This window comes from Schistocerca gregaria, chromosome X, assembly GCF_023897955.1.
Source record: "Schistocerca gregaria isolate iqSchGreg1 chromosome X, iqSchGreg1.2, whole genome shotgun sequence".
Lineage (NCBI taxonomy): Eukaryota > Metazoa > Arthropoda > Insecta > Orthoptera > Acrididae > Schistocerca > Schistocerca gregaria.
This window is the reverse complement of record NC_064931.1, coordinates 277,063,584-277,091,204: the sequence shown is the minus strand read 5'-3', so window position 1 is coordinate 277,091,204 and position 27,621 is coordinate 277,063,584. Positions and strand designations below refer to the sequence as shown.

Sequence of the window (27,621 nt, the reverse complement as noted above, 5' to 3'; positions counted from 1 at the left end):
TAGCTGTCAGTCACATTTTGGGATACGTCATCTTTCCACAAGTTGTAACTGCATTTCCTACAAGGACACATTTATTTCCCTTGTTGGAACAAGTCCCTTTCATAGTATGAATGGTCATGTGGCTGCTACTCATCAGCACTTTAGCCCACTGTAGATTACAGGATGGAGGTACACTGATGTCTCCCCAGTCTGTGAACTGTGCAAGTTGTCCACTTACCTCACCCACCTTGTCACCAGAATTGAGCCCACAAGACCTGCAGCACATACCAAAGGTGTTGTGTACATGGAGCCAACCCGAGATGTGTTAAATGGTGGAACAATGCATTTGTGATGCTTGTGACACTATTTTGATGCAGGTTGGTGAATCTGAATGAGTGTCTCAGTCTGTGTTGTGACTTGCGCATAGATGCAATGCGGTCCAGGGTGGCCGCAAGCAACGTTGGTAGCACATTGTCCACTAGAATGTAGTGCGTGAAATGTTTCATGGTACATATCAAATAGCCTCTGGCATAAAAGCCACACATTCCAGAACAAACTTTCATTTAACTTTATTTGCTTCTTATCCTCTCAGGGATGCAATTTATCACAGTTGTTCAAGTCATCTTGTTTACATATTGAGTGACCATTATGAGAGTCGTCTGGTGCCTTTTCTCTGGCATTTCTGAAGCTATTTCCAGGTCTGTTTTTGTGGTGTATAGGCGAAGTCAGCCAAAATAGAAGCTCCATATGTGGTGTTTTATGCGAGGCCCAGCATTGGTGGGAAATGCTATTTTATCTCTCATTATAAAGAAAATGTTGTCTAAATTACAATTCTCCAGTTTTACAGCAATCTCATGTTATTTTGACACAGTATTCTATTCAGGGATATTTATTAATGGTAACATGAAAAAATTTTTCAGCAGTAATTGGAAACAACCACCAAATTGCGCCACACTGTCTTTTTAGTACCCTCACACCACTGTGGTGCACTGCATCGTCTGTTGTGTCCCATCACACGGCTGTGTCATGAAACTGTGAAATCAGTGTAGAGTTGAATTATTTCTTATTTTTTGCTGTCATGTCAATAAATATCCAGTAACTGCATATCACACTGAATCCTCCCAGGTAATTGAGCATTTTAAAGCGTCACTTCCTGGATACAGGCAGGCAAGCCTGCTCTTGATCGAATCCACCATGCACATCAACAATGAGATCTTGAGAGCTGGTGCGCTAACCAGTCAGGATATGGTTTTTAGGTGGTTTTCCACATCCAACTAGGTAAACATTGGGCAGGTCCCCACATCGTGTTTCAGATGCACGCTACACAAACATTTAGAAAAATATTATAAGGCTTCAACATGAGATTACTTTGCATGCTGGCAGACGGAGTACATGAATCCCATCCCAGGGGCAGTAGTGGTGTCAAGAAGGGCATCCAGCCACCAACTACCAGTAACATTTCCAAAACAATGCTGACCCCTCATGAGAATGGGAAAAGGAAGAAGAAGAAGAAGAAGAAGAAGAAGAAGAAGAAGAACTGTGTATCACATTGAGTTTGCTCTGTCAACTTGGCACATAAATTTACAGTTTAGACAACATTTTGCCTACAATGAGAATTACAATAATTTTTTTCTGCTGACAGTGGACATCATAGCAAATACCTCATGTCTGAACTGATTGCACATACACATCACAAAAACAGAACTGAAAATATCTTCAGAAAGTCCATGTAATAGGCATCTGATGACTCTTAGAATGGACACACAGTGTGTACACAAAGCTCAAATTAAGTCTATCTTTTCAAAAAAATTACTATGATGTATGTAAACAACTGAATTCAAAATAAAGAGAAAAAGAAAGGGGGGGGGGGGGGAGGGGGAATCTGTTCTACTACTTACAGAGTCAGGGAACACCTACCTTTTCAGAACCCTTGAACTGCTGTTGTTGACAGTCTTCTCACTCTCTGCATTTCCCTGTAATATGCATTGCTATGTCTCAATAAAGATAATAATGGGAACATAATAAGTACCTTAAATGAAAAGCAATACTGTTATGGTACTAAATAGCATAAACACGGGGAAAAAAAAGACTGAACCAGTCTTCTGCAACTAGGTAGGAACACTTCTATGCCTCATAAAAAGCCACATAAAAAAGAACATATTCAGAACAAACAAAAAGAAAAATTATAGCAAAGTTGTTTGCAATCCAAAGGTTGTTTGAGTATCATAGTAGTTTATTAGATATGCTCCCTATTGCTGCAATACCATCCAGCCAGTTTAAAGTGGTCTACACTTTTATACTGGATATGAACTACAGTACAACTCGAGTTTTTTGCATATACAAAGCATCACATACAGCAACTAATGGTACCAGATTTTCATTTGCATTTAAAGTTATAGTAAAAATTTACAGCTATGAACACTGTATAGTACGTGGTACAGGCGTCAGCACTTTGTTAGTAGTAGTTTGCTTTCCTGCTCCATTCTGGTATGGAGAAAGAGAAAAATGACTGCCTGTATGAACCTTTTCTCTTTTATCTAGACCGTATGCAAAATGAATAGCCTATAGTGAAATCAGCACAATCCTCAACAATCTAAGTGAAATACTGGTTCTCTAGCTTCATCTATCAGCTTTATGCTAGAGAAATAAAACCTTTGATCCAACGATTCTCATTTAAATCACTTTAGCAGCTCCACAATACAAATACTGACTAAACTGTCCAGTTGAAATTACAGGAAGATTCCTTTCATAGCCCCAATGGATGTGCAGATGGATGATACAGATGCCTCAATAAGTATAACGTCACACACATTCAGTGAATGTGCCTGCAGCAGGAACAAGAAATATACTGTAGGTATATCATACAAGCTTATGAAGTGAAACAAATATAAGGTCACCCTGTGGCAGACTCTCTGCCTTAGCTGCTGTTATCCAACTAGCCTCCACAAGTGGTTTCTGCAGCACCGACTGTCTACTGTACGTTTAGCACTACGGATCATGAACTTGTGGTTCCCATTATGATAAACTCTGTGTTATCCAGCTAAGTAATGCTTGGACTTTACACTCTTGCTTTGGAATGATTTCTAAATTATGTCTTGCATTTATTGAGACCATGAACATCCCTATCCCACTTTCTTAGCATACACTATCTTTTCCCACAAAATTCTCATGAGTTGTTGACCATGTCATGTTGTATAATGATCTACCAAACTTACAGAGACCATTGCAAGTGGCCTTTATCATATTACCTAATATTTCATTAGATGCCCTGAAGAAGGCTACTTGCTGAAATTTGTTAGATCATTTTGCAACATGACACTGTCTACAATTGACTTACTTATTTACTTACTTACTCACACAATCAAGCCCAATGGACCGCGTGCAGCTTTGAGAGATTGCCTCCACTTCAGCCTGTCTTCGGTTAATTTCTGCCATCCTTCCAGCAGTCCCACTCTCTGAAGGTCTTTGGATACACAGTCACTCCATCGAGTTCTAGGTGTTTCTACAGACCTTCTGCCAGTTGGATTGGTGTTGAGCACAGTTTTCGGACATCAGTTGTCCTGCATTCTAGCAACATGCCCTGCCCACTGGAGTTGTTGTGTCTTCATTATAACCACAATGTTCGGCTCTTTGTAAATATCATACAACTCTGTATTATGATGAATCCTCCGTTTTTCACTCTCATTACCGTAAACTGGTTCAAAAATCTTCCGAAGGACTTGCTTTTCAAATATCATCAGTCTGTTCAGATCTTGCTTGGTTGTACTCCAGGTGGCACATCCATATAGTGCTACTGGCCATAGGATGTTTTGTAGATGTTTATTTTGAAATGTCTTGGCAAACTTCTGGTTTTGCGGAGAGCAGTAAGGCTGCAGTAACAGCGGTTATCTACCTGCAGTCTTGCCTGTATTTCCACTTTACTGGATGGTTCATCTCTGAATATTGCACCCAGATATTTGAACTCCCTGACTTGTCTGTAAGGGTGGAAGTGGTTCTACAGTTTCATTATGTCTACGATGTAGAACCATGTATTCTGTCTTGTCATGATTGATTTGATGTCCAATTTTCCTCGCTGTTGTTTCAAGAATGTCAGCCATTTTCCCTAATTCTTCATGTGACCCAGATAGTAGCACTATATCATCGGCATATCCTAGGTACTTGATGTTCACATACTCGGTCTGGATGTGTCTACAACCCAGAAGGATTTTATGGAAGTTGACTCTGGCCATTAATGACTACAAGATTACAAGTTATCTTTGTTTCTGGTCTACAACTGCTAAGCATATAACACACTGGAAACCATATGTTAAGAGTTCTTTGTATCAGTGGCATATTTGGAAATATACCCCATTATCTTTCATGTAAATTGGTTAAGAACTGAGGTGTTAAACTAGTTTCCATCCCAAATGTGGTCTATATTCTACTGTTTCACATTTCTTGAAAATGGGTGTTCAGACACAGTTATATTCTAATACTGAATATTTAATGCTCACCAGTTAGTACATTGGGAATATCAAAATATTATTGACAGAGAAAATTAAATATTGATCAGCAATGACATTTCAGTGCAATTTTGGGTACATTTTTAACCTAAAAGAGTCAATCCAAAGAAAGTATTAACATTTTAGAAATATATACTACACTAGCTGATAAAAAGTACCCACACACTCCCACGTAATGCAGAATTGACTATTACATGTCACAAGAGGCAGCTCAGTCAGTATAAAAGGTGGCTGGGAGTATTGTGTTGTTAGTAGGGAAGCAGTAACAGCAGAATGGGTCGGTCAGGACAGCTCAGTGACTTCGACCATGAACTAGTCACTGGATTTTGCCCGAGTAACAAATCCATCATGGACATATCAATCATCCAGTAGAGTGCTGGTATTGTGACTGTGAAGTGAAAATGCGAAGGAAAAACCACAGCTAAACCAACACCAGGCAAACCTCATGTACTGACAGATGGAAACTATCAACCAATGCAGAATGTGGTAGTAAAAACTTGGACCAATTCAGTGGAAGCAATTACTCATGACTTCCAAAGTGCCACCAGCACTCCAGCTAGCACAATGACTTTGCATAGGGAGTTAAAAAGAATTGAGCACAATGGTCAAGCAACTCTCCATAAACCACATACAAAGGAATCCAGAAAAGTGTAGACGCTCTTTGATAGTTAGTATATTTGGAACAAAATGACGTATCATTGCAATTTTGCCTAGTCGTGTAGTCCACTGTTTTGTCAAGAGATCTTAGTGTGCAGATGACAGTGCAGCAATGTATTGAAGTGGTACTGGAAGTATGAAAACATGATGGACGTACAATGGCAATGGCACAATGTGTACAGTACAGCCACCAATACATGCAACAATTTATTGAATTCAGGATATTTTTGAAGCCAATGAGGATGAGCATAAGGAAATGTATTGCTGACCAAAAATATCACCAAGTCCATATTCCAGTGCTGCTGTGTTGCAACATCTTACAGTGTCACCTCAAAAACCTGTGAAGCAGGGTGCACGTGAAAGTGGGGTAGGCTGATCGCATATACAATGAATTCTGAAGGCTGCAAAGTGGAAAGTATACATTCCAAGATCGCTGCCTGCCATGAATCAGCACAACCAGAATCAAAGGATGGAGTACTGCAAGTGGTTTGGAGACATGTTTCGCGAGGACGATTGATCTGCAGGGATTATTATCCGGTCTGACGAGTCACAATTCAAACTGAACTGCACTGTAAACCACCAAAACTGCGTGTACTGGGCTCCTCAAAATCCTCACGTTCATGTTGACCAACGTGTTAATCTACTGGGTGTTAATGTGTGGTACAGTCTGCCACCATGGGGTTTGAAGGTACCATATCTCGTGAGATGTATCTTCATATGCTGCAGTCATTTAGTTTACCTGCCACCTGAGAGGTGTTCTGCCTCACTACCACAGAGATGTCAGAGCATACTTGAATGAAGATCAACCTCGATAACGAACAGTTTGAAGAAGAGCTGTTGAGTGCCCACCTTGGTCTCCAGACCTTACAGTTCTTGACTTCTACCAATGGGGGGGACCTGTCACTCAACAAGCTACAAGAAACCATCATCAAGGCAACCTGTGCAGCTATCACACTGGCAACACTGACAACTGTAGTTCAGTCAACAGTTCAGCGACATCAATGTCGTTTGGTTGTTAATGGGGTCACTTTAAAAACACAAAATAAACTTCCTCCATGCAAGAATTGTAATGGTAGTTTGTCATTTTGTTCCATTAATATTGACTATCAAAGAGTGGCTACATTTTTATGGACCCCTCCATATTTCTGTAGTCAAAATTGTCCTGTGAAAACACATGTGGACCAGGAGCTGATGACATGATGGCACAGAATTCCACATTTCACTAGACTGCAGAACATGAAATAAAGAATGTGCAATGTCAGATTTTTGCTTTATCAAGAGGAACATGGCCAATGAGTTGCAACACTGTCTTACACCACAAGCAGAACATAGGAGGGGCCGTACTGTATGGTGTTGGCGGGTTTTCTTTTTCATAGAGCACCTGTACGAACATAACCTGTTTCACAACATTAGAAAATTGAGAATCTCTTGAAAACACATCATTTTAGTTACGAATTGTTATAATAAAATGACAGAAAACTACATATCAGTACAGAAAGGCTTCCTCTAGTTGATGGTTTTAGTGTTATAACTTGTGCTATGAGAGTATACTTTTTCACTGCTATGGCACAATGATGATTTATTGAAAGCACGTCTTTTTATTACAATTTGCATATTGAGCACCATATAACGACTGATGCTTAGCCGTCAATCTTTGGGTTGATCCTGCATGCATCCATTTCTCGTCTCAAGCCAGGCGGCGTGCATACCACAGCGGCTGTGTGTCTTTGATGTGTGTGTAAGGGGAGTGATGGCAGCAGTTAGGACGTGATGGCTCAAAGGAAGTCAGTGACCACATGAATGAGTGTGGTGCCGTCAGTATGGAGACAAGTCAGTTGTGGCGAGGATGGGCAGCAGGGCGGACATGAGCTGCACGGCCAGTTTTTTGTTCATGTGCCACTTGATGGGCAACTTGAGAGGGGGTTTGCACCTGTGCTTTACTTCCAAGGACATTTAAAATGAAAAATATAACAAGGACTTAATTGCTTCTTGGCAAAGTGGTGTATGTGGGACACCACTGCCATTACTATCTGTAGACTAGGCAGTCAAACAGTTATCTGTTAGTACTGTAAGAGTGACAGCATTCGCTAACTGTATTGTTTAATGGTTTAGTGTGATTTAGCATTCTGCTGAATCTTGAGTGCTGTCGATAATGCATGCCATTCTATCTTGTTATTAAGTAGTGCAGCTGGTGTTCTTGTAACCCTCTTATTTCAGTAGCTGCTTCTCTACGATGGACAGCTTAACTGCTTGGCAGATAATGAATATTTAATGTAGTTAGGTTGCTAATAAGAAGTATCTGTTGAAAATTTTGGTATATTAACCAATACCTTAAAATTATTGTCTATGGCCGTGCTGGTTTCAAATGTAAATCCAGTAATTCTCCTGATATTGATTGGCAAGAATATTGGGCAAGCTTCACCATAGTTGTCAGAGGTAGAAAATTAAGCTTAATATTAAGATTTTTGTGTGCTTGCTCTGTTCAATACTAAATTTTAAATTTTCTGAAGTCATTCTTGAAAACCTAATTTAATTCTGAAAGAGGATAAATTTTTATAATTGCAGTTCACTGGCCTCATTCTGTTTATGCTTATACTTGTATTTCAGTGTGCTTGCTTTGTTTTTATTCAATTTAAATTTTTTGAAGCCATCCTTGATGGCCTGGAGCAAGCAGTAACTTAATTCCGCAAGAGGCTCAATTTTTTATATTGCCTGTTTAATTTTTTTTAAATTTTAAAATACAAGTCTTAACTTTAAATTTAATGAATTAGCTTAACACTAAGAGTGTTGTATGGTTTGTGCTGTGTGTTGGTGGAAGGTATTTTCCTTCATCATTGTGGCAAAGTGCTAATGTAGTTGCATGTGTTACAAATAAAAAAAGATTTTGTCAAAACATCCTGCCACTTCCAATCCAGGAACCTTGTTTCCTAGCTTTACCAGCTGTAAGGTCACTTTCCTTTCGCCTTGTGGAAGGGGATTTCGGTGACATTTTAAATACTGTCTTCAGATACGCCACATATGGAGGCCTGACTGCCACATTGAAGCTGTAGTATAGTTATCAGCATCATGAGCTGAGAAGAGAAATGTTAGCAGGTTTGCGTCCACTTCCTATCAAACAATTTTTTTTTCTACCTTCTATTTTCTGAAAGGTTCTGGGTATTTCTTTTTCATTTGATGCAAGTATTGTCTCAAAGGTCGGCTTTGTTTATTATAAATAATGTATTTACTTCAATTCTTGTAACAAAGGCCAACAACTGGAGGTTTCCCCAGTGGCCAGGAATCTTAATGTGACTGCCAGTCTATGTCAGAAAGTAAATGCAAGTTACACACGAGAAGTTTTCGCTATTATGAAAATTTCTCTAAAATATATATACCTATCTCTGGGTTTATAGAAAGGCTAATTTTTGTATCTTGTCAGTAAATATCTTTTCCAATGATGGTGAGTAGCTTCAAAAAAAATCTCTTATATATGAAAGAAATTAAAAAAAAAAAAAAAAAAAAAAAAAAAAAATCTCAATCTTCAAATCTATGAGATCAAGTACATTATTTCAGAGTGTTGGAAGTAGATATTATGCATGCGCACACTGACATTAGGCACTATACCTTAACTAACTCTAGGGGACACCACCTTGAAGTAGCACTGTCCGTGCGAGTGGAGAGGGTTGTGTGTTTGCATGAGGCTGAGGGCTATGCCGGCTGTGGGAACCTATGGTCAGTAAGGTCTTGGCTGGGGGAGCAGACTAAGTGTGTTCCACAACGACCTGTCGTCCCACATCCTTTCTTAGATTAATATCTTAATACCTTCAGCTGCTGACGGGCTTTGATTTATATCAATGGGGACAAGTGAAAATGTGTGCCCCGACCGGGACTCAAACTTTGATCTCCTGCTTGCATGGAAGACACACTATCCATCTGAGCCACTGAGGGCACAGAGGATACTGTGACTCCAGGAACTATCTCACGCATGCCTCCCGCGACACCCACATCCTCACCATATATAAACACACACTACATTTGTAGTGTCCCTACCCAACACACTCGTTACTCGTGGAAGACATTCTTAAGTCCCGCAAGAGTCCGCCAACAAGAGGAAGGTCATGGCCGGTACTGCCAGAACTATATACATGTAAGTACACATCCTTTCTTGTCCTTTCCCAACTCCTCAATAACTAACCCAAGGTGTGACGCAATAAATGCCGTGCCGAGGGGTGCGTGGCACATGGGAAGATGTGTCGTGAACGGAGACTCAGGGATACTGGGTGACCTTCCTGAGTAATTAGCCTTGCACCATGTGGGGTTTCCATGGTGTGGACCGATTAGATCCCCAGCTCTTGTGGGACCAAAATGGACACAAAAGAAAATAGCAATACTGAGGGGCAAGTTGAGACCTTAGACACCCAAACATTGGGACTGTAACCAATGGAAAACCTCCCCTCGGCTGAAAAGGGGAACAGACCTGTTCAAGAAGTGGGAATGGTTACTAAGAAGCTGGACCAAATTAAGATCAAAGACTTGTCTGGGGCTCAGAGGAGGAAACTTCTCTAAGAACTAAAGATAAAGGGGAGGAAAATAATTGCTTCCTAAACGAAAGTGGAGGGAACTAAAAGGGCTTGTACCCAAGAATTCCAACAAAAGTCTGCCCCACAGCGAAGGGGGTGTGCAAACCCCTTCTCCATTGAGGGCAGGCAGCAGGAGAACAGGGGAGGAATCTAAGACTCCTACTTCTCAGGTAAGCATATCCAGAAGTAACCGAGGTGAGAAATAGGGAAACAGACCTGTAGTACTGCAGTCTCAGTCTTTAGTAGGATGGTGGTTATCCAGCAAGGCTATCCACTGGTCAAGGTCACCTCACAGAAGGAGGAGCTCGTGCAAATGGCTCTCTTTGATAAGATTGGCACAGAGGGTGGGGGGGAGTTGGGAGGTGCTGGTCCAGAACCCAAATTCGGGAGAGTCAGTCTGGATCATGGTGCTCTTATCTTTGTCTGTGAAGGGGTAAGCACAGTGGACTGGCTTAAAGAAAAGGTGGCTCTAATATCACCATGGGAGAATGCAAAGCTGCTGGTAAAGACAGCAGCTGAGCTCTTCAAGACTGCAATGATATTAATCTGGGTGCCAAACTCCTTAAGGATACCTCTTCAGAGACTCTGACTGAGAAAATAGGGTCTCCAAACCTGCAAGTCTCGACAGAGGATTGGAAAGTAAACAACCGGAAGGTTTCACCAAATGGCCGAACTCTTGTGGTGGAAGTTGGAGAGAAGTTCCTGAAGGCAATGCGGGAACAGGACCCAAGACTATTCTTGGGGTTCTCGCAGGTTGCCATCAGGGTAATAAAAGACATCAGAAGCGACAATGGCAGCAAGATGGAGATTGAATGTGCTGCAGATAAATCTGCAACACAGTATAGGAGCCACTGCTGCCCTGAGTGGTCTTCTGGGAAGACAAGAAGTGGACATGGCCCCTGATTCAGGAACCCTATTTATATAAAGGTGATGTGTATCACGTCTCAGCAGCACTGAAGGTAAGCTGATTTATGCTATAAATATAAGAAACTTCAGAATGTTCATTTATGTAAAAAATGGAATCCCCTTCATGCCGATGGTGGACTTTTGTTCTAGGGACTTGGTGACTCTCAGGGTGCGGCAATGTGAGGAAGGTATCAACAAGGGAGTTTATAATGGCCTCAGCATACCTGCCTTACAATGACAGTGCTCCTCCTCCTCAGGAGGTGAGGAGACTGATGGAAGCCTGTGCACAACAGGGAGACCAACTATTGGTTGGATGCGATGCTAATGCCCACAACTTAGTGTGGGACAGCACCGACAAGTAGAGGTGAGTGCCTTCTAGAATTTCTTCTAGCTAATTACACAGAGATCCGCAATAGGGTCAAGGAACCTACATTTAGGAATGTAAGAAGGGAAGAGGTTATTAACATAATTCTCGGTTCCACTTTGATGGGTAGTTATGTCAAACAGTGGCGTGTGGGTTTAGAACCATCCTCATCAGACCACATGTATATTAAGTTCAAGGTTGAAATGGCACCAGACAGACCATAGGAATCCCACAAAAACGGTCTGTGAGGCGTATAGGAGGGACCTTGACTCAAGCCTATCGGAAGTCAGTACTTTGATAAGGAATCCAGGAGAGTTTGAGAAGTTGAGTTGATATATATCAAAGCCCGTCAGCAGCTGAAGGTATTAAGATATACCATGACAGCTGCTCAGTCACCAAGAAGTGCACAAATAGGAATGTTTCTTGGTGGAACAACCTGGAATCACAGAGGAAACAGGTACGAAGATTGTTTAAACTTGCGAGAAGGAAAGGACAATGGACAGAATATTGGGAGGACCTTGTCAAATACAATCTAGCAATCTGGAAGGTATTCTGTGAGGAGGTAGAGGGTATGGCTATTCAGGCCAGACTTCACAAAATCCTCCCTAGGATACCAAATAAGACAGGAGGAACTTTAAGGAGAGAGGATGGAGAGTATACAAGGACAGCTCATGAAACACTGGAACTACTACTCAAGACTCATTTTCCTCAATGTACTCTGACAGACAACATAGACCAGGATGAGATCCCTGTGAGATATCTGTTTTCAGGCATTCGAAGGGAGAACTGGGAATCTGCCAGAGAGTGTGCTGACCAATGGGCAGTGGGAACATTCCAACCGTTCAAGTCACCTGGCCCAGATAGAATTTTTTCAGCTCTCCTGCAACAAGCAGGATTCCTATGCAGGTTATTTAGGGTTATCCTAGCAGCAGGAATCATTCCTAACATCTGGAGGGCAGTGAATGTTATCTTCATTCCAAAGCCAGGGAGAATTGATCATACCAAGGCCAAGGATATGAGACCAGTCAGTCTGTCCTTTCTTCTTATAACATTAGAAAAACTGATCAACTTGCATATTAGGGAGAGGAGGTTAACTAGGGTTCCTCTACACACAAATCAACATGCATACCAACCAGGAAAAATGTGTGAAACTGCACTCCACCAACTTGTTGGGAAGGTGGAGAAAGCATTACACTTTCAGGAAATATCCCTCTGCATCTTCTTGGACAACAAAGGGGCTTTTAGCAATACAACCTTTGAATCCATGGTTAAGGCAGCAGAGGTGTGTGGCTTGGAGACCACCATTTGCAAGTGGATTAGAGCCATGTTTAATGGTAGAAAGGCAGAAGTCACCATGATGCAAGGAAAAATGGTAATCAACACCACCAGAGGCTGTCCACAAGAAGGGGTCCTGTCCCCTCTACTGTGGAACCTTGTGGTGAATGAACTCACTGCAGAATTAAACTCTAGACAGTACTTTTGCCAGGGATATGCAGACAATCTTGTCATAGTAATATTTGGCAAATTTTCAAGTACAGAGCTATAGCACAAGGAGCACTGAACATTGTGCAAAATTGGTGCAGGAAACAGGATCTAAGGGTCAGTCCTAAGAAGGCTGTTGTAATACCATTTACAAAGAAGGAGATCCAACATACATATTGGAGTCTCAAGTTTCTCAATGGAACTTTACCAGTGAAGGGGATAGTGAAATATTTAGGGGTAACCCTAGATGAGAAACTATTGTGGACCCCTCACGTATGGAGCACCTGTCCCAAGGCGAAAGGAACTCTAATGAGTACCAGGAGAGTTTGTAGTAAAAACTGGGGCTTAAGCCCCAAGAGTACGTACTGGATATACACCATAGTCGTAAGTCTTATGATCACTTATGGGGCTACAGTGTGGTGGAAAAAGGTAGAACAGCAGGTAGCTGTCAAGGAGCTTGCTACGGTGCAGGGATTGGCCTGCTTAGCCATTACAGGTGGAACTAGCAGCAAACCCACTGCTGGGATGGAAACCGTGCTGGACATGCCCCCATTACACCTGTGGGTAAAGATGGAGGCAGCAGCTGGAGCACTGAGATTAAAGACTGGCAAAAACTGGAACTCACTGGGGTATCCAGGATCTCACACTGAAATACTAAGTGAGGTAGACATACGTATGGTTGCGGAAATGCCAGCTTACTATGTAATAACTCCCAGTTGCTTCAACAAGCCTTTCAGTGTAGTAATTAGAAGTAGAGAGCTCTGGCAGAACAAATTTTGACACCGTACTGGGGGCATAGTCTGGCTCACTGATGGTTCAAAAATGGACCAAGGTGTTGGGGCCGGGGTAAACAGGGTGCAGCCAAAGCTGGAGAGTGCAGTCTCTCTCTAGGGAAGATGGCCACTGTGTATCAAGCAGAAATATTCATTTATTCAGACAGCCTAGCAGTCCTGAAAGCACTGCCAGCCTCTGCAACAATATCAAAGATCATGGCAGAATGCCACAAAGTCCTTGTGGAGCTAGGGGAAAGCAATAGGGTAAACCTGTTGTGGGTCTCTGGTCACTCAGAGATTAGTAGTAATGGGCAAGCCGATAGATTGGCCAGGATAGGGGCGATGACACCATTTATTGGACTGGAACCTGTCCTGACAATCGCCAAGGCCATGATAAAAATAAAATTACGAGACTGGACAAGGAGACAGCATGTAGAATATCAGGCTTAAGTCCAAAAGCAAAAACATGAAAATGCATTGATGCCGAAGCCATGTTCTAAGATAAGTCTCTTAATCCTGGGCTTCAGTGGGAGAGAAATAAAGCTCATGGTTGGACTATTGACAGGCCATGGGAATTTCAAAAAACACCTACATACAAGGGGGTAATGGAAGAATACCCCAAATGTAGGACGTGTGGTGTGGGTGAGGAAACCGCATCACATTTGATCTTCAAATGCGAGACATTGGAGATTAAAAAGAAACAGAATATTCGGATCAACCAGACCTGAAGAAATTGTGTCTAGTAAAGCACTGCTAAAGGATCTCCTTGCACTATTGAAAGCCATTTATTTACTAGAGACACAGGGAATGATACCGCACAATAAACTGTTTCGGTGCAGGTAGCAGTGGGCTTGACCAATGTTGTTTTCGCTTCCCTGATAAAATCAAATTAAATAAAATCAGCTTAAAAAAAATCTCCTCTATTCGAATGGCATTACAAACAAAATCTCAGTCTCGAAATCTACGTGACAAAGTACATTATTTCAGAGTGTTGGTAGTGGATATTATGCATGCGCACACTGACATTAGGCAGTGGGTGAAAATTCAGCTGAGTTAACAAATAACTTCTACTAGTACGAGGGTCACTCAGTATGTAATGCACCACAATTTTTTCTTCGTCAATTCTTTATTGAACATAATGAGAATTAAACACGCGAAAAAATGGTGTTTCATCTACACAACCTATTTTTCCCTGAAATCTCCATCCCGTTCTATGGTCTTCCTCCACTGCGAAACAAGGGCGTATGTTGAATTGGTGCCAATCCTTGTCCTGGTGGTGGAGCTTCACTGTGTGAATCACCTCATCATCATCCTCAAAATGTCCACGAATGGCATCCTTTAAATGCCCAAACAAGTGGAAGTCCAAGGGGCTATGTCAGCGCTGTAGAGTGGATGGGGTAACACTGTCCAACCCTGTGTTGCAATGTGTTCAGCAGTCCTCAGACTTGTGTGAGGCTGAGTGTTATTGCGTTGCTGCAAAACATCCCGTGGGTTGCTGTGGTGCCAAAGTCGCCGGAAGCACGTCTTGACTTTACCTTTGAATTAGTGCTACCGTCCCTTGGCATCACATCAATGAGAATCGCACCTTCACAGTCCCGGAACATGGTGATCATGACCTTACTGGCGGAAGGAGTTGGTCTGAATTTTTTCTTCTGTGGGGAGTGGGGATGGTGGCATTCCATCAATTGTGGTTTTGTTTCGGGCTCGAAATGGTTAACCCAGGTTTCATCACCTGTCACAGTTCAGGACAAGAAGGCCTCCATCAAAGTTTCAGAACGTCACAAAAAAATCAAGACAAATGTTTTTTCTGTGAGATTTGTGACCCACTGTTAGATACTTCGGGACCCACCTCGCACACACTTTTGAACCTCCAAGAGTGCAGATAATTGTATCCACACCTCCTTTGCTGATTGACAAATACAGTGCCAACTGCCGAGTCATAATGTGCCTGTCCTCGTGAATGACAACATCAGTTCACTGCAACATGTCAAGTGTGAAAGCTGTGGATGGTCTCCCCGACCATTGCAAATCGTGGAGCCCTACCGAACAGCCTTGTGATGACCTCACCCTACGTGCCCAGCGATTAACTCCACTTCTGTCAATTTCAGAAGCTCCATACACTTTGCACAAGTGTTTGTGAATATTCCCCACAGTTCCTTTCTCTGCAGTGAGAAATTCAATGACGGCACATTGCTTATGACGTACATCACCTACAGACGACATTTTGAAACTGCCCTGTAGCCACACTATCTGCTGGATATGATGGAAACTTGATGCGCTCCCTCAGGAGACTTCAAATAATACATTCATAATGTTTGCATTCATAGCATTGTTTTCTGCCAAGAAAAAAAAATTGAGTGCATCACTTTCTAGGCAACCCTTGTACACATCTCAGATCATTGTAAAGCACTGTGTACTGTTCCTCAATCAGCAATTCACTGTTCAAGCCACTGACAAATCCAAAATCATCTTTGCGAGTCTTCGACAATCGCTAACAGAGGTAACGCATCTATTTCATGCATGTTCATTATCGCACAGAAACTGTCTGGTTTGCAAGGGTTTGAGTTTGGCGAATGCCTGAAGAACACTATCTGCCATCAGGTGTAGTGCCACTGATGTGTAAAGATGGTGGTGTTACGGTGTGGGGTGTTTTTTGCAGTTAGGGTGCAGTTTTCTTACTGCACTTAAGAAAATGCGAAAGGACATTAACACATTTTGCAGCATTGTGTTCTGCGTGCAGTAGAAAAACAGTTTGGAGATGACGACTGTTTGTATCAGCATGATAATGCATCCGTCATTATGCAAAATCTTTGAGCCTATGGTTTGTAGACAACAACATTCCTGAAATTGATTGGCCTGCTGCGAGTCCTGATGAGAACCCAATGGAACACCTTTGGAACGAGTTAGAATGTGTTTTAAGCGTTGAAGAATGTCAATGTCAACATCAACAACAGAAAAAAATGCAGATGTAACTCCATAATACTACAATGATATTATAGCAAATTGAAGGTCAGACTCAGATTAAGTAGTTAAATAAAAATCAGCCAGCACATTAACTATTTTGTGCTCTTTTTTAATTTTTGCAGTGAAAATTTCCTGTCATGCATAAACATAGTGTGTAATACAGTGTATAATCTCCAATAAACACTGTTTTGCTTCACTGTCAGTAATGCAACAGAAAATAAAAATGACGAGACATATTCTGAATTTACAGATGTACTGGTAAATAAGTGCAAAAGTAAATTTATGCTATAACATTGTTATGAGCAATGGAATATTGATATGCTGACATAAAACAGAAATTATTCAACTCACATAATTATTCTCAAAAGGCTCTGCCTTTGATTTGTCTTTTTCCACACAGTCTTCATTAAAGCTTAGGACATTCTTCAGTTCTTCACTCAAGAGTACTGCATTCTGGCTCTCAGGCACAACAGAATGTGCTCGAAGCTTACCATTTTTGAAACACCGTATACTGGAAGCCTCACTGGAAAAATTCTGTAAAGGAAAACACAACTTTACAATATATATTTTATACAATTAGTAACCATTTGCAATATATCGTGTACACTAAAAACGGATTTCACTTGGACTCCAATGAATGGTTCAAGTGGCTTTCTTCATTCATGGGTACTGATAACTTGTCTCTGTCACATAAGGCAGTTCTACCCTAAAAGTAAATGATCAGTTATCATGACTGTAAAATATGAACCTGAAAATGCTGCACCGTATTTGGAGCAATTGAGAACCGAATTCTGTTTACCATTGACACAGTTAGCTACACTGATTACAAGACTACCGTATTTACTCGAATCTAAGCCGCACTCGAATCTAAGCTGCACCGGAAAAATGAGACTCGAAATCAAGGAAAAAATATTTTCCCGAATCTAAGCCGCACCTGAAATTTGAGACTCGAAATTCAAGGGGAGAGAAAAGTTTTAGGCCGCACATCCAAATCGAAACAAAGTTGGTCCATTGTAATATGAGAGACAATTTAGGTCGAATGAATGACGATACAGCTACAGTAGTTTGGTAGACTCAGCAGTTAAGCTTTACCAGGTAGCCATTGCTATGCGTCAGGCGCTCCGTCTGTATTTATACGGGTACCCTTCCTTTTCCACGTGCTTCGTCTGGTCTGAATCGATTGCTTATTTTTCTTTGATCTGATAAGTGCCGTTCTCTTTGTTATAGGTGTTTACGTCACTCAGCTGAAAATGCATTACTGTACTGTGCATTGTTTGTCGCATTCTGATAATGAGTGTTTACGGCCTGTCACCGCTCACGGCACGGCTTGCTTTTGTGCGCGCTTCCGACGCTTACTATAGAAAAAGGACAGGAATTGTCTCACTAGCGAAACCATGGCAAGAGACTACTATTTGTTGTTACTTACACTGCTGCTTTCTTTGATAATGATCAACAAAAACCAAATAATAGACTGCGTACTATAGATGATGTTCTGAACGAGAGCTTAGCGAAAATTTTTCTCCGTTTGAAAATCTTTGCAGACGTCTCTTTAGTACATTACATTCTGCACAGAAATTAGAGTCATCTTAGATTTAAAAATCTAGTCAATTGCCGTGCTTCATTTCTGACTGTATCACTATTAGGCATAAGAATAACACGAATATAAACATGACATGATATGTATATTCTTCCGCGTTTGCTGTTGTCTCACTCTAATTTCGTAGTTTATTAGGCAGACAGGATTTAAATGAGATAGCAGCAAACACAAAAGAATACATGGCAAAAAGTTTATATTCGTATTATTCTTATGGTGAAGAGAATACTGCATGTGATTCACAATTCATAAAAGTTCCTATTAGCAACCATCTCTTCTCACAGGTAGGAAAAAATTCAGAATGTAGAGTTGGCCATATTGACAAACATCCCAGTCTTGCCAGTCGGATTTTCGTAGTAAATTGAAATGCTGCTACATTCGAAGATGAACAATGCGGAATTTTTATTTACTTCGTTGGATAATGTATGAAAATGCAGTGGTAGAAACTCGAGGCAGAGAAAAAAGCTCGTCTTCCACCTTTTTTTTTATTATTATTTTTTTATTATTATTTTTTTAAAATTTATTTACCGACACAGAGGTTTTGGCACCGGTATTTATCTTTGTGCCTGCAAGGCATGCCTGTGTAGCGCTACATACAGGGTGGTCAGAAAATATGTGAAATAATTGTAGGGATGTTACAGGGCAGGTTGTACTGAGACATAAATGTTAAGAAAGAAATTTGATATGTTGGGCCGTTTCCGAGTTATTTAGCATTGAAGTTAGTCAATCAGATCGTCGCGCGCGTAAATTCAAGTTTCAACTAACGAGACAAAGCACTCGTTGGGCAACACCGCCCCTGGCAGGCCGCTTGAATGCAAGTGTGCGATGCCCCGATTGCCTAAATTCTATGCTAAATAACTCGGAAACGGAGCAACGTGTTGAATTTCTTTCTTAACATTTATGTCTGTAACATCCCTACAAGCATTTCACACATTCTGACCACCCTGTGTATTTGACGGCAGAAGTTAGTTGTGGCGGCACCTACCAACATTTTTCGGAACTTCCGCCTGCTTTGCACTCGATTCTAAGCCGCAGGCAGTTTTTTGGATTACAAAAACCGGAAAAAAAGTGCAGCTTAGATTCGAGTAAATACGCTATACTTTCATTAAAGGTAATTTGTCATCTGTATCTACATCTATACTCTGCCAACCACTTAAGTGCATGATAGAGGGTGTGTCCCATTGTACCAGTTATTAAGGTTCCTTCCTGTTCCAGTCGTGTGTAGTGTGTGGGAAGAATGACTGCTTAAATGACTTTGTGTGTGTGCTGTATGGCTACCTTATTGGTGTAATACATTTATTCACATATTACCAACACTAGTTTATATAACAACACTTCTTTACCTTGTCATCCATTAGTTTTGGCACACTTGCCAGTATACAATTTTGCATTTGCAGTTACCATCTATAGTGAAGGCTAGTACTATAAATTTAATGTTTCTTTATGACCTGGCCTCATCCTGACTTATCACTTTTCTTTGTTTACCTTTCCCTCGACCTACTCATTTTGTTTTAATTCTGCTTTGCTGTTACTATCCAGCACATTGACAATTATTTCTATGAAATTCTTGGGCAACAAGTATGTGCATCATATTCTACATTACGCGCATTACTGTATTACTTTGATATGCATAAAAGTGACATACAGTAAATTATGAAACTATTAAAAAATACTGAATCCATACATTCTCTCTTTTTCACCACAGGTACTGTGCATAGTAGTGCTTTGACGAGAAACTCAATTACATCCACTTCCCTAATATCAGCAGCACTTACTTTTATCCTAATTATTGTGGTGGCCTGTTTGACATGGATCTCATTACAGACATGCAATATGAAGCTATGCTGATTAATGACTACTACACAGAAACATATTCTTTATTAGTACAGCTTAAAACAAAGTCAACAACACGCAGAACCTCATCAACAGTAGGCATGTGCTCAAAAAGACTTTTGTAGCATCACAGCTACCTCCAATTCAATTACAAAAGAGGGTATGTGAAGACTTTCCATTGGGCAACAAATGACGTGGCAATATAATAGCTAAATCTTTGTAATTAAAAGCCACTGATAATGTTTGCTATGTTAGTGCCCTGGAAAGTAAGAGGGAAAATTCAACACATGTGAATTTAAAAAGGAATGGAGAACAAGCTAGTACTGATCATAAATAGTAAAGGAACTGAATATGGTCCATTTGAATGATCCATTTCAGACCCAATCAGAAAATATTGATGGAAAACAAAGAAAACATAAATTTAAAGCCCTCTACAGGAAGAGAAAGAGGAGAGGAGGGGAAGGGAAGGGAAACGAAGGGGAGGGGAAGGGAAGGGAAACGAAGGGGAGGGGAAACAAAGAGGAGGAGAGGAGAAGCCAAGGGGTAGGGGAGGGGAAGCGAAAGGGAAGGGAGGGGAAGGGAGGGGGAGGGGAAGTGGAGGGTGAGGGGAGGCGAGGAAAGGGGAGAGGAGGGGGAGGGAAGGGGAGAGGAGGGGGAGGGAAGGGGAGAGGAGGGGGAGGGAAGGGGAGAGGAGGGGGAGGGAAGGGGAGAGGAGGGGGAGGGAAGGGGAGAGGAGGGGGAGGGAAGGGGAGGGGGAGGGAAGGGGAGGTGGAGGCGAGGGGGGAAGGGGAGGGAGATGCGAGGGGGGAGGGAAGGGGAGGGGGAGGCGAGGGGGGAGGGAAGGGGAGGGGGAGGCGAGGGGGGAGGGAAGGGGAGGGGGAGGCGAGGGGGGAAGGACGGGGAGGGGGAGGCGAGGGGGGAAGGACGGGGAGGGGGAGGCGAGGGGGGAGGGACGGGGAGGGGGAGGCGAGGGGGGAGGGACGGGGAGGGGGAGGCGAGGGGGGAGGGACGGGGAGGGGGAGGCGAGGGGGGAGGGACGCGGAGGGGGAGGCGAGGGGGGAGGGACGCGGAGGGGGAGGCGAGGGGGGAGGGAAGGGGAGGGGGAGGCGAGGGGGGAGGGAAGGGGAGGGGGAGGCGAGGGGGGAGGGGGAGGCGGCAGGGGAAGGGGAAAGAAGGGGAGGCGAGGGGGGAGGGGAAGGGGAAAGAAGGGGAGGGGGAGGGAAGAGGAGGGGGAGGGAGAGGGAAGGGGAGGGGTGGGATGGGGAGGGGGTGGGAAGGGGAGGGTGTGGGAAGGGGAGGGAAGGGGAAGGGGAGGGGAGGGGGAGGGAAGGGGGAGGGAGGGGGAGGGGGAGGGGGAAGGAGGGGAGGGGGAGGGGGAGGGAAGGGGAGGGGGAGGGAAGGGGAGGGGGAGGGAAGGGGAGGGGGAGGGAAGGGGAGGGGGAGGGAAGAGGAGGGGGAGGGAAGAGGGGGAGGGAAGAGGAGGGGGAGGGAAGAGGAGGGGGAGGGAAGAGGAGGGGGAGGGAAGAGGAGGGGGAGGGAAGAGGAGGGGGCGGGAAGAGGAGGGGGCGGGAAGAGAAGGGGGCGGGAAGAGAAGGGGGCGGGAAGAGAAGGGGGCGGGAAGAGAAGGGGGCGGGAAGAGAAGGGGGCGGGAAGAGAAGGGGGCGGGAAGGGGAAGTAGAGGGAAGGGGAAGCAAAGGGAAGGGAAGGGGAAGCAAAGGGGAGGGGAAGCAAAGGGGAGGGGAAGCAAAGGGGAGGGGAAGCAAAGGGGAGGGGAAGCAAAGGGGAGGGGAAGCAAAGGGGAGGGGAAGCAAAGGGGAGGGGAAGCAAAGGGGAGGGGTAGCAAAGAGTAGGGGAGGGGAAGCGATAGGAAGGGGAAGGGAAGGGGAGGGGAAGTGGAGGGGAAGGGAAGCAATAGGGAGCGGAGGGGAAACAGAGGGGAGGGGAAGCGATAGAGAGGGGAGGGGACGGGGAAGCGAAGGGGAGGGGAGGTGAAGGGGAGCGGATGGGAGTGGAAGCGGAGGGGAGGGGGAGGGGAAGCGAAGCGGAGGGGAGGGGAAGCGGAGGGGAGGGGAAGCGATGAGGAGGGGATGGGAAGCGGAGGGGAGGGGAAGCGATGAGGAGGGGAGGGGAAGCGGAGGGGAGGTGAGGGGAAGCGAAGGGGAGGTGAGGGAAGCGAAGGGGAGGTGAGGGGAAGCGAAGGGGAGGTGAGGGGAAGCGAAGGGGAGGTGAGGGGAAGCGAAGGGGAGGTGAGGGGAAGGGGGAGAAGGGGGGAGAAGGGGAGGGGAAGCGAAGGGGAGGTGAGGGGAAGGGGAGGGGGAGCGAAGGGGAGGGGTAGCGAAGGGGAGGTGAGGGGAAGGGGAGGGGGAGCGAAGGGGAGGGGTAGCGAAGGGGAGGGGTAGCGAAGGGGAGGGGATGCGAATGGGAGGGATGCGTATGGGAGGGGAAGTGTATGGGAGGGGAAGCGTATGGGAGGGGAAGCGTATGGGAGGGGAAGCGTATGGGAGGGGAATCGAATGGGAGGGGAAGCGTATGGGAGGGGAATCGAATGGGAGGGGAAGCGAATGGGAGGGGAGGGGAAGCGGAGGTGGAGGGGAAGCTAAGGGGAGGGGAAACGAAGGGAAGGGGAGAGGAAGCGGAGGGGAGGTGAAGGGAAGCGAGTGGAGGTGAGGAGAATCGGAGGGGAGGTGATGGGAAGCGGAGGGGAGGTGATGGGAAGCGGAGGGGAGTTGATGGGAAGCGGAGGGGAGGTGAGAGAAGCGAAGGGGGGTAGGGGAAGCAAAGGGGAGTGGAGGGGGAGGGGACGGGAAGCGAAGGGGAGGGGACGGGAAGCAAAGGGGAGGGGACGGGAAGCAAAGGGGAGGGGACGGGAAGCAGAGGGGAGGGGACGGGAAGCAGAGGGGAGGGGACGGGAAGCGAAGGGGAGGGGACGGGAAGCGAAGGGGAGGGGACGGGAAGCAGAGGGGAGGGGACGGGAAGCAGAGGGGAGGGGACGGGAAGCAGAGGGGAGGGGACGGGAAGCAGAGGGGAGGGGACGGGAAGCAGAGGGGAGGGGACGGGAAGCAGAGGGGAGGGGACGGGAAGCAGAGGGGAGGGGACGGGAAGCAGAGGGGAGGGGACGGGAAGCAGAGGGGAGGGGACGGGAAGCAGAGGGGAGGGGACGGGAAGCATAGGGGAGGGGACGGGAAGCAGAGGGGAGGGGACGGGAAGCAGAGGGGAGGGGACGGGAAGCGAAGGGGAGGGGACGGGAAGCGAAGGGGAGGGGACGGGAAGCAGAGGGGAGGGGACGGGGAGCAGAGGGGAGGGGACGGGGAGCAGAGGGGAGGGGAGGGGAAGCAATGGGGAGGGGAAGCAGAGGGGAGGGGAGGGGAAGCAAAGGGTAGGGGAGGGGAAGCAAAGGGGAGGGGAGGGGAAGCAAAGGGGATTGGAGGGGAAGCAAAGGGGAGGGGATGTGAAGGGGAGCGGAGGTGTAGCGAACGTGAGGGGAAGCGATGGGGGAGGGGAGGGGTAGCGAATGGGAGTGGAAGCGAAGGTGAGGGGAAGTGGAGGGGAGGGGAGGGGAAGCGAAGTGGATGGGAGGGGAAGCGAAGGGGCGGGGACGGGGAGGGGAGGGGAGGGGAGGGGAAGGGGAGGGGAAGCGAAGGCACATTAAAACTGTGTGCCGGACTGAGACTCGACAGAGTGAAAATCTCATTCTGAAAATATCCCCCAGGCTGTGGCTAAGAAATGTCTCCGCAATATCCTTTCTTTCAGGAGTGCTAGTTCTGCAAGGTCTGCAGGAGAGCTTTGGTTAAGTTTGGAAGGTAGGAGACAAGGTACTGGAAAAAGTAAAGCTGTGAGGACGGGGCGCGAGTCGTGCTTGGGTAGCTCAGTTGGTAGAGCACTTGCCCGTGAAAGACAAAGGTCCCGAGTTCGAGTCTCGGTCCGGCACACAGTTTTAATCTTCCAGGAAGTTTTTACCGGTGCTGTTGGTGGCTTGCTACTCAGGACTGTTGTGGTCGTAGCTGGCTTCGAAAGCCTGAACAGAAAGTGGACAATGCCTGAAACTAGGCCACCCTTGAGACACGGGTGTGTTGTGGTTTCTGTGCAGTTGGAAAGTAGGTATGGACACAACATCCTATTCTTTCTTGTGGAGAAACTGGTGAAGCAATCTTGCTTGTAGGTGAAGACCCCACATGTTCTTCCCCCTCAGGGAAAGAGAAAACAAAACCATCTAGTCATTGCTGCAGAGCTTCTGTGGAGCCAATGGCAGCTGCATAGCCAGTACCAGAGGTTGAGAGGTGGCGTCATGCAGACGATGTGGACAGCCTGGGCTTCAACAGTGAACAGCAAAGTGGGCACAACTGAAAAATAAATAGATTAAGGACAGGTCATGGGAGGATTGGTGGCTGAGAGCAGCCAGAAGGAAGAGGGTGGAACACTGGTGGAATCCGTTGAGGGTGTAGCCTCTGGAAGACATGACATGGAGGCAGCCCGAACAAGTGTAAGAGTATGGCAGGTCAGAGAGCAGAGCACCAGAGAAAACAGTCCATTGAGCCCTTGCCGCCAGAACATGCACCAGGGACACAACGGAAAGTAAGAGGAATCAGAAAAGGAACGACGTATGCAGGGTCAAGCTGAGCAGAAGGGGCCAGGGAAAAGAAAATGGTTGATCCTTGGAACCATGGAGAACAGTCAGTCCCAGAAGACGGTCAACCTCAAAGATGGGACTTGAGCCCCATGGCTGCCTAGTGTCTGGAGGAAAGATACCCTTTAGAAGAGAGCCAGCTATGACTGCAATGTGCAAATGCAACAGGCTGCCTCAAATGGCAGGAGGAGGAGGGCTGCAGACCAAGGGCAAAGGAACTCGATGCTGCCAGAATGTACTGTAACCATGTATCCAAGAAGTCAGAAAAAACAGAAATAGCATTGGGCACGAAGACCATACGGAAATGGTACGAAGCAAAGAGAGGAACCAGCGCCAACAGAGCGAGCTTGGTGCAAAGAAACCTGTGTGTGTGTGTGGGGGGGGGGGGGGGGGGGGAGGCACCAAAAAGTGGCAAAGTGGCAAAGTGGCACTGGAGCCACGGAACTGACCTAGTCAGCAGGTAGCAGGACTGAGCATGACTAAAGGTGAAAATGCGGGATTGTCACCAAATCTGGTATGTGAATATTTCAGTGCCAAAAAATGTAAATGACAGTGCAATGTGAAAACTGCATCACCAGTGACAGAAATGGAATATGCCAAAAAGAATTTTATCCTCACTGCCATTAAGAAGTATGGCAGACGAGAGGAGACTGCTGCAAGGTCATAACTATCATTGTCACCATAACAGTTTGTGTGTGTGTGTGGGGGGGGGGGGGGGGGCACATGCAAATGATAACACTACAGGTTATGGAACAGCTCTGATGGGAATTACAGGAAGACAGAGCAGTAACTCCGTGGAAGGCACCGGAACAAGCCCTAGCACAGTGAAGCGTAACACGGAGCCTAGGTTGGTGAGCCTGGATCCGCTGAGACAAAACTACTCACATCGACACAGGTCAGTGCTGGTTGGGATTGTTCCAAGTGAGGTACCATGAAGTAGTTGGTGCAGTTGCCTAGCATACCTTCCAACAATGCCTGGCATCTAGGAGGCCATGCACAAGACTAAGTACACAAGAGGAGGAGATATACAGCACAGGCTCTTTCCTTGCACTTCACATGCGGAAGGGAAGAGACAAGCACTGGCTGCACCTCCTGTCATCAATTGGAAGGACACCTGATGGTGACAGTAGTGCCTACAGTGATGGTGTCCTGCATTCTTGAAAATAACAAACTGCACTGTATTTGTTGTTGTTGATGCTGCTGTCTTCCTACTAGGTAGTGTCATGGCCTTAGCTGGCCTGCAGTGGGTGCACTGCAGTCACGATGTGGTAGGAATGTAGGTGCAGATACAGCAATGCAGACATTATAGATGCTTTCTTGACAAGAAATCCTTTTAGCGGTGATTACGCAGAAGTGAAAAGATAGATTGACCAACACAATCACTGGACCTTATTCCTTCAGACTTTTTCCTTTTGGGGGTACATTAAGCAATGTAGCAACAAAATTTTTATCAATGATCTTTATCATTTAGAGTGCTCTTCAATCTGTTACTGATGATATCTCTCTCTCTCTCTCTCTCTCTCTCTCTCTCTCTCTCTCTCTCTCTCTGATTACAAATGAAATATTCTTTGAAACTACTAACACCAAATGGTTTTTATGAAAGTGCTCTCCATTTGTGGGAATTAAGAAACTCAAAACATAAACTTATTTAGATATTTTGTTCTGCACTGTGAAAATTACACTGTATATCACAAACCTTGGCTACTTTTTCTTGAGCCAATTTCATATCACTTTCTTCGGTAAGACAAAGAACTCGGTGCAGTTTTTCACTTAGAAGTAATGGCTTTACACTCTCTCCTGCTGCAGTGTCAGTTTTTCCACCTGATTGCAGTTCTTCATGAAAATTTTCACCATTTGGGATCTGAAACACACAAATTAAATGTACATGAACAAAAACATCTATATACCTTATTTAATTAGTAGTTAGCTAATTACTTGTTTATTCAGCCACATAACATTTTTACAACAATATTAAACATGCCAGACATTACATCTTCTGTGCTTTCCCATTTGTGTGTCTCAAAAACTGAGTCAGCATCCCTCATGATAAAGGTGTTGAGTTCATAAGGATGGGAAAATATTAGTATTATGGATCCAAGCTCTTGGGTGGATGCTTTTTCAATAATGTGCATCACAGTTTAAAAATATGTTGTATAATTGCACGAACTGCATGGCACAATCAATGCTGCAACTGTTCTCTCTTAATTCTTACTACATTCAATTGTTGTTATGCTGATTCAAATAATTAAATTTGTTATTTTAATTATAACAGTATACAAAAATTACATGAACATACTAAAGGCAGTGCCACAAAGCTACCCATGTAATATTAGCCATATTTACATACATACAGCATACAGACACTTGCATTCTGGTAAATTGTAAACATTCTTACAATGTTTATTTATGTTGTTGTAATCAGTAAAGAGAATGTTTTTCCTTGTGTTCACTGAAAATTATATTGGTTGTACGATGTCACCTCACAGAATGCATATGTTCATATATATTTAAACTGCTAAATCTTCCACTAAAACTTCCATTACAAATAATGAACGTAGATAAATCAAGAAATGAAATAGAATATACAACATTTTTGGGTGTTTGTACTGTCATGAAGTGTGCTGCATTCAATTCAAGCAAATATTTGTTATTTAGAATTTATGATTTGTAGCAGGTTCTCAAAATTTCTTGTGTTAGTATATTCTGGAATATTTTATGCTGGTATAAGTAGCAGTTTTATTTGGATGGCACAGCCCAGCAGTGGTTTGAGAACGATGACGAGAAGTTCGATAGCTGGGACAAATTCTAGGTTGAACAAAAGAAAACATTTGGTGACAATAAAAAGCAAGTAAGCTTAGCAGAGGAGCAACTGAAGATGAGGGCCCAATATCATGGTGAAATGCCACGGTCCTCTATACAGAATGTGTTGCCCCTATGCCACAACTGAGCGAGGTGACTCAGTGTTTAGCACACTGGACTGACATTCGGGAAGACAACAGTTCAAACCCGCATCTGGCCATCCAGATTTTGGTTTTCCATGATTCCACTAAATTGCTCCAGGCAACTGTTGGGATGGTTCCTTTCAAAGGGCCCAGCTGATTTCCTTCCCCAATCTTGACACAATCCAACTCGTGTTGGTGAAGAGTACAGATGTCTTTTCATAGTAGCAGACCAAAGGTAGTGTAGGTTATTTTGCGTCTTTTGCCAGTGATAAAAAGTCTTTATACTTAGAAAAGGTACTTTTGAGGTAAAAAAAGAAGCAGCCATGAATTTCTGACAGTGAATTGTACTTACTTGGACAGCAGAGTTATAAAAAGGCTGCATACTGCTGCCTGATGTGTGTCCTGTCCACGGCACATTACATTTACACTGTCACATTAAATG

The 27,621-nt window shown here is 44.5% G+C and overlaps 1 protein-coding gene across 1 annotated transcript in view; it reads right to left on the bottom strand.

The window, feature by feature from the left end:
* LOC126298397 (zinc finger protein 141-like) overlaps positions 1 to 27,621 on the bottom strand; it is a 107,945-nt gene that overhangs the window by 25,679 nt on the left and 54,645 nt on the right. Inside the window, exons 3-5 of the mRNA XM_049989710.1 lie at positions 25,934 to 26,098; positions 16,538 to 16,720; positions 1,897 to 1,952 (exon numbers count right to left, since the gene is read on the bottom strand). Of these exons, the coding sequence (XP_049845667.1) occupies positions 1,897 to 1,952; positions 16,538 to 16,720; positions 25,934 to 26,098 (404 nt within the window). The remainder of the gene's footprint in view (positions 1 to 1,896; positions 1,953 to 16,537; positions 16,721 to 25,933; positions 26,099 to 27,621) is intronic.